At 48.3% G+C, this 7005-nt stretch overlaps 1 protein-coding gene across 1 annotated transcript in view; it reads right to left on the bottom strand.

Moving 5' to 3' along the window:
* Positions 1-819: 819 nt before the first annotated feature.
* Positions 820-7005, bottom strand: part of LOC310792744 (serine/threonine-protein kinase WNK1-like) — a 32691-nt gene continuing 26505 nt past the window's right edge. The window contains exons 16-27 of the mRNA XM_083654477.1: positions 6388-6501; positions 5549-5597; positions 5294-5437; positions 3681-4630; positions 3513-3587; positions 3255-3374; positions 2763-3096; positions 2470-2641; positions 2147-2340; positions 1726-1875; positions 1421-1641; positions 820-1290 (exon numbers count right to left, since the gene is read on the bottom strand). Of these exons, the coding sequence (XP_083510603.1) occupies positions 922-1290; positions 1421-1641; positions 1726-1875; positions 2147-2340; positions 2470-2641; positions 2763-3096; positions 3255-3374; positions 3513-3587; positions 3681-4630; positions 5294-5437; positions 5549-5597; positions 6388-6501 (2892 nt within the window). The 3' untranslated portion in view covers positions 820-921. The remainder of the gene's footprint in view (positions 1291-1420; positions 1642-1725; positions 1876-2146; positions 2341-2469; positions 2642-2762; positions 3097-3254; positions 3375-3512; positions 3588-3680; positions 4631-5293; positions 5438-5548; positions 5598-6387; positions 6502-7005) is intronic.

Here is a 7005-nt window from a genome sequence, read left to right as displayed (position 1 = left end):
GTATGTATAGATGAGAGACAACTCAAATCACAGACACCAGACTTTCTCACAGGGACATAATTTATAAATAGGCTAAACATGGAATCATAAGCCATTAAGGAAATATATACAAAATCAATGTTTGCGTGTGTTTTGGGGTTAAGGCCACTGTTACAAGGGACAGTATATCTTCTCTTTGCCGTATTGCAGTTTACTGTAGAATAGGTAGCCACTGGGATTATATTCAAATTCAAAACCTATCCACTACACTCCTGCCTAACTTACCAAGTCTTTCTTCTCCCAAGACCCTCTCTTCTCTCACTCCTCACCCTTTAACCAGGGCAAAACCTCAATCCACTTTCTGTGCAGTCATAATCTCCCCTCACTCTCCTAGACAACTACCATCCTACAGTTCGCTCAACCCGGTGAATGTATAGTCAGGCATGTATGCACTCATGTCTCTATTTTTGTGCAATGGATATCGGCCCAACTCTCTCTGTCCTAGGCAGGAGCAGCATACCCCCCCCCTCCCTCTTCACAGAAATGATGACTTTGAAATGGGTGCTCTCAATAGACATCTTTGGCCATTGTTGGCTATGCCCTTGGGGTCATTACTTCACTGGACACCACCAACAAACTAGTCACAGCTCATTTCCACAGCCAACGGCAGAGCAAGTGTGACTTGTGCTGTGGGTGTGTATTGCACGCTCCCTCCAATCGGCAGACAGCTTACTTTCTGCCTAACACGACTGAACAACACCACAGGTCAACTCTATTACTGAAAAAAAAAAAAAAAAAAAAGTTAAAATAAAAATAAAAATAAAAAGCACAATACCCAACCAGCCAACCAACCAGCTTTAGAAAGAGCTAGTGGTTCTCCTTGTAAGGCTGTCCACCGTGTCCGGCCCGTCGTCTCAGCCCAGAACCAGGGCCTGGACTGGGCTACGTGGGCCGCAGGTTTGAACCTCCGGGGTTGACAGAAGATTTCGGGGGGGCTGACGTGGCTCCCATGTGGTAGCCTGGCTGTAGGGGCGCCGGAGCCGAAACGGGGGGCTGGTACTGGGCTAGTGGCTGTGTGGCGTTAAGCACACCGACCTGGCAGGGGCCTGGCCACTGAGGAGCACTGTACGGGGGAGAGGTGTAGCTAAACCCCTGGGAAATGGGGCCCAGAGAGCCTTTACGAGGCCCTAGAGGGACAGATGGGTTGGCGGGGGTAGGGAGGTGGGTGGCTGTGGAGGTAGGCGTGGGGATTGTGGGACAGAGGTGGCCTGGAGCTGAGAATTTGCGCCCCATATTGGCCGGAGGCATAACCTGTTAAGAGGGAGAGAGGAAAAAAGGATTGTTACCATTTATAGGATTATCATTTCTGGCATGTAGCCAACAGGAAATCATATAAGGTGGCAATGCCTCCAATGACAGATATTCTAATTCGAGTACTTACATCGTGCCCCAATGCTCCCTGCGCTCCAGGTTTGGGACCCTTCTTGCACTGGTTGAGGCTGATGGCATCCCTGGCCCAGTTATCCACCAGCAGGTGCAGGTCGTCAGTGAAGGTGCCCTTACACTTCTGAGCGTTGGGGGCGGGGCCAGTTGCCTGGCTCAGTGAATTACTGTGGTCCTGGCTTTGACCTGGGCCACTTGGGGAGCTCCTTCCACCTGCTCCTGGGAATACAGAGAAGAGAGGTGAACCAGGAAATCAATTCAGCCCAAAAGCTCACTGTGACAAGACAAAGTGCTAGCACATACCTGTGGATTGAGTGCTAAGGCTGGGCATGGACGGGGAGGATTTGAGCTTCTGCAAAGAGGTCCTACTGGCAGTCTCCGAGGCCTCTGCTGCTGTGGGCGAAGTATGCTTTGGGGGGGACGTTGAACCATAGAGGCTCTGGCCTGAAGCTCCTGAAAACATGAGTTGTCCAGACTCACCAATAGCGAGCACACTCAATCCAACAAGAAAATTTAGGTGCAGGGCCAAAATAGACTAAGAGTAGTAGAGTATCTACTCCTGAAAACATGAGCAAAACTAATAAGCTAAAACAGAAAGATTGTATAGCATGCCCTTCGAACAGCTTAGCCGTTTGGTCAGCCACACATGGGGCAGAAACCATAGTATTAACTTCAAAGTCAAATATTGAACACAAATGCCTGAAAAAGCTAATACTGTCCTCACCTGAGTGCAGAGGACTGGGCTGTCCACTGCTGCGAGCAGATTTGTGACCCTTGCTTCTGGGTCTACGCCGGCCCCCGGCCATCGCTACAGCAGGGGAGAGGACAGCTGAAGGAGGGGGATGGCCCAGCCGGTGGAACAGGGCATCTATCTCCTCCTTATGACGAGACTGCAAGCCCTGGATCTCAACCATATGCCTATTGGAGGAAGAAGAAGAAGGGTGGGGAAACATGGTGGTTTTCTTACATAGTTCCATTGAAATATCAAGTAACTTCCATGAGGGTAAATCTATTAGCCTGAAATAGGGATTTGAAAGCACAACGTACTTTTCTCTGAGGCGGCTAACTTCCTTCTGTAAAGCCTCGTCCTCTGGACCAGAGTCGTCGTCATTGTCACTGCTGATGTAATGAGTAAAAGCGTTATGAGGATCAGAGGTTGAGGATGAGGGCCCATTCTGTATACTGGAGTCACGGGAGCCTGTTGCTGGAGCTGGGGTCACTGAGGAAAATGAAAGACATGACATTGTGTTACACATGGTCTATCAAACAACAACTTCTGTTTCTCAAGTCAGGCTACGTTTTTTTGTTCATGTCCAGCAGTCTTTCAACCTGGTACGCACCAGTTACTGAAAAACGTCCCACTTTGGAGCCACTAGGGGCAGTGTTGGGCCCAGCGATGGCGTTAGCACTTCTCGACACTTGGAAGCGCCCAATAGTGGTGGGCTGACTGGCAGGAGCAGCAGGGAGAGAATATACTCCATCTATAGTGTCGCCTCCACAGACTCCTTTGATCAGAGAGGACGACCGGTGGAGGGTGTTTTCTGGACTTGAGAGGGAGGACGAGGAGGAAGAGGACGAAGAGGAAGAGGATGAGGACGGCGTGAGCGAGGAAGAGGAGACTATGCCGGAGGGGCCTGGGAGACTGCTGGAGGCACCGTCAGCAGCAAGAGAGACCTGAAAAAAATGAGGGAAGGGTTGGGCATTTCAATGAACTGAGCAATAAACCTTTTACTTCAAAATATGTACACTCAAAGTTTTTAAGAGGTTAGGTTTTCGTTTATCCATTTCAGACTGAATAAACGAGTCATTTTCAGCTGTGACTACAAACTTACTTGGAAACGTCCCAGAGTGAAGCCTGCTTCTGGAGCAGGGGCTCTATTGCCTCCCTGAACAGTCTCTGGGCTCAGTGCTCTCCTCAACTGGGCATCCAAATGACCCAGGGGCTGCTGGGACTGTGGGGTCACACAAACAGGGGATATAAGGATTGTGAGGGAAGGAAAACGCTGTTGCATGAAACTCACAACTAACAGCTGTCATACTCAAGAGTAAGATCATTCCTAATGACCATATAGGGACATAATGGGCCTCACCTGACTTGGTCCAGGAAATGGGGGTACATGCTCTGAGGAAGGGGTACTTGCTTGATCGAAACCAGTAGGTAAAGTCTAAAAGAAGATGGAAGAATAAAAAACAACCATTATCACGATCAACACAATCATCAGCTTCGGTTTTCCTTGAATGCTGTGAATTCCACTCACCTGTGCCCTGGGCTTAGTTGGAGGGGTCTGGGCATGTCCCTGCCCTGGGGTGGAGGTAGGGCCTAGGACACCCTGTACTCCAGAGGTTAGGGGAAGGTTGGATGGGGGCACCAGGGCTCCAGGTGGAGGGGAAATAGTTCCAGGAGGAGAGGAGGTGCCAGTGTTTTGGGAGGGCTCCATCGAGGCAGAGGATCTGGCCGAGCTTGGGTCTTTAAAGAGGGCCAATAGCTTCTTATCTAGGGCTTGGATGTCGTCAGGGGCCTTGGTCTGGGGCTCAGCCCCCTCGTGCTCTACGGGCTGGGGTTGGTTCTGACCAGGCAAGGTGGGAGGTTGGGGCTGAGCAGAAATAGACTGAGCTGCGTGGACGGACAAAGTCATAGGTTGAGAAGGAGGAGCAGTACTATTGACAGGCTGCAGCTCTGCGGCAGGTACCATGCCAGTTGTACTGGGTGTGATACTAGCAGAGGAGACAGGGACAGGACTAACGCTCAGCTGAGGCCCAGCCGCTGGAGGGACAGAGGCCTGAGAGTGCTGGGACACAGCTGGAGGAGAAATGGTGGACGATGGGGGAGCCACGCTGGCAGCAGCTGCAAGCTGGGATGGGGCTGTTTGGTGAGAGGACTGGGACGGCGGACTGCCATCATTGGTGGCAGGAGCAGGGGTCTGGGATTGAGCGGATACAGGTGCGGGGGAAACCCTGCCAGTAGAGGGACCTGGTAACGAGTTAGCAGTAGAAGTGACGGACGCAGCAAGCTGTGTGGTGCTAGCGGTGGAAGCTACAGCTTCTGGAGGAGCCAGGAGGACATGGTCTGAGTTTGGGAGTTCTGGTTCAGTAGCAGGGTGGTCAAGGGTGCTGCCTCTCTCTAAACGGGGCTGCCTCATCTCACTGAAGGCCTGCTGGAGAATTCCAGATGGAGCTGACAGAGAGAGGCCCAGGGTCACAGGGACACCTAGGAGAGATTTGACAACAGATATCAATTACAATCTGCAAGTCATTTCCACTGAACTTATGAGAAAAACAGAGCCTTTCCTCTATGTTTTCTAGATTCTCTAGAGTTATCTAAGCATTAGAAAACAGCCATGACGATCAGTTATAAAATAGTACCACTAGAAAAAACCATGAACTTTTCTTTGTCCGTTACACATATTTTTTATTTCCCCCCCATTCATGTAATCTGCTGCATTATTTTGGGAACAACTTCTGACTGAGGAGACATGCTGTTGATGAGTATTTGCTTGCCTTTCAGATAGATAACACTGTCTGAGTTCTATTTGCATTTTGCTTACACTGAAAGATCATCATCAATATCAGCATTTTCCTGACTCGTAGCGGCCATACTGCACACAGTCACTTGGGTAACGTTAAGATTAAAATGCAAATTAATCTTCCCTTTTCATTGCACTACTATTCTGATCAATCTGTTCTGGAATGCTGTGTCATTAATCCACAGCCACTCTCAGATATTATATACTATAATGATTATTTAAAAACATGCCTGAATTGGATTACAATAATCCAACAATTCAAATCTAAAATGTATTTAGCTGCAGAATATAATCAAGTGACACATTTAGAATGGATTCCACAGCTGTCAAAGAAAGACCCCTCTCACCTGGGGCAGCCTCATCTCCAAAGGAGGTATTGGAAGAGGGATGGCCGAAGAACTGCTCTCTAAGACGAGACTCGGGCACAGGGCTGACTATGAACCTACGCCCTGCTGAGTGCACCACCTGGGCTGCAAGGCTGGGAGAAATGCCTGGGGGAGAGGTCAACAGGAGGTCAGGTACGAGGCAGGAGTTGGATTTCAATAAAAGTAATAATTCAGTAGCTGAGCATTTAAGTATCATGTTTAGCTCAAGTTGTTTACCTGGCAACATGGGAGTGGACAGTGTAGGCTGCTGCTGAAGATCACTCATCTGTGGAGGGAGAAAATCAAAACGATACATCTTCAGACTTCAGGTTTAATAAGTGAAGATTAGAAGATTAGATTAGACCAGTGATTCCCAAAGTGTGGGTCGTGGAGGTACTGCAGGTGGGCTGCAAGTTTTTTGGGCAATCAAATGGCTGTAGCAGGGTCATTTTGAAAGAGACAGTGGAGATCCGGTTATCAGAAGAAACTAGAAGATGTAGGCATCCATTGCTACCAAGCATAATGCTAGCTTGTCAGGAAGGGGGCTAAACAACGCTCCAAATGTGTATGAAAATAACTATAAAGTCAAATAATAATTGGCATTGAAATCATACATTAGAAGAATGCCTTTTGAGACCTTAACATACATGAGATCAAAAGGTAAAACCACTGAGGGACTGTGAAAAGGAATGGAAAAAGAGAGAACTAAAGTGCATTGTCTTTGCTTCTTTGGCTGTTAGATGGAGTAAAACATAAAAGCTACCGGTACTTGTAAACTCCGAATAACTATAAATAAAGTCAAATAATAATTCAGGAATGTTGTGGGCGAATGCAACCCAATTGTTCAGTCTACCACTCCAAACGCCATGAAAAAACACTCGCTTGGTATTATCAATTTATTTTTTGCAATTCTGAATTTTACATTTTAGAAAACCAAATATAGTCAGATAGTCACAATAGACATCTGCAAACAAATACTTTTCCATACTCTCTTTTCATGTTTCCATACTTTTCCAGACCAGGAAAATACTAAATTCCATACTTTTCCATAATGCATAGGTACCCTGAGAACATACCTGAGTGAAGCCTTCCTTCAATCCCTCTCCTTTCTCATCAGCCATTTCTATGACCTCACGGACCTGTTCGATGAAGGACTCTCGCTCGCTCTCCAGGATGAACTCGCTCTCAACCTAAAGCCGGAAAGGGGAAGATGTTCAGTTATCGAGTTCAGACTAGATGCTCCGAGCAGCTCTGAGCTAGATGCTCCGAGCAGCTCTGAGCTAGATGCTCCGAGCAGCTCTGAGCTAGATGCTCCGAGCCCTCGGTGAGCAGCTTTCGGCGACAAGCCTCCCAGCTCAATGCTCACAAATGGGCGCTCGATTGCTGCGTGTGAATTGTTCAAAAGGTGCGACCGGGGATCTCTGAGTGCTTGCCAATAATTCACAGAGGCCCGACAGATTTCTAGCAGGCTAAATATCTGGTTGTGTCGGAAGAGCAATCAACATGTTTCAGCCACCGCAAGTCATGGGGTGAGGAGTGCTGACACAGCCGGCGTTAATGACAGCAGAGCAAACTCCTCTGCTGTCATCTGGGGTCACGCTCCTGTATGTACAAGCTGACTGAAGCTCACCCAAATGTACTTTGTGTGCACTGTGGATGACATTTTAGTGAGCCTTGTACATACACCTTGCCCA

This window comes from Poromitra crassiceps (assembly GCF_964638095.1).
Source record: "Poromitra crassiceps genome assembly, chromosome: 18".
Taxonomy (NCBI): Eukaryota; Metazoa; Chordata; class Actinopteri; order Beryciformes; family Melamphaidae; genus Poromitra; species Poromitra crassiceps.
The sequence above is the reverse complement of the archived record's forward strand: the minus strand, read 5'-3'. Positions and strand labels throughout refer to the sequence as shown.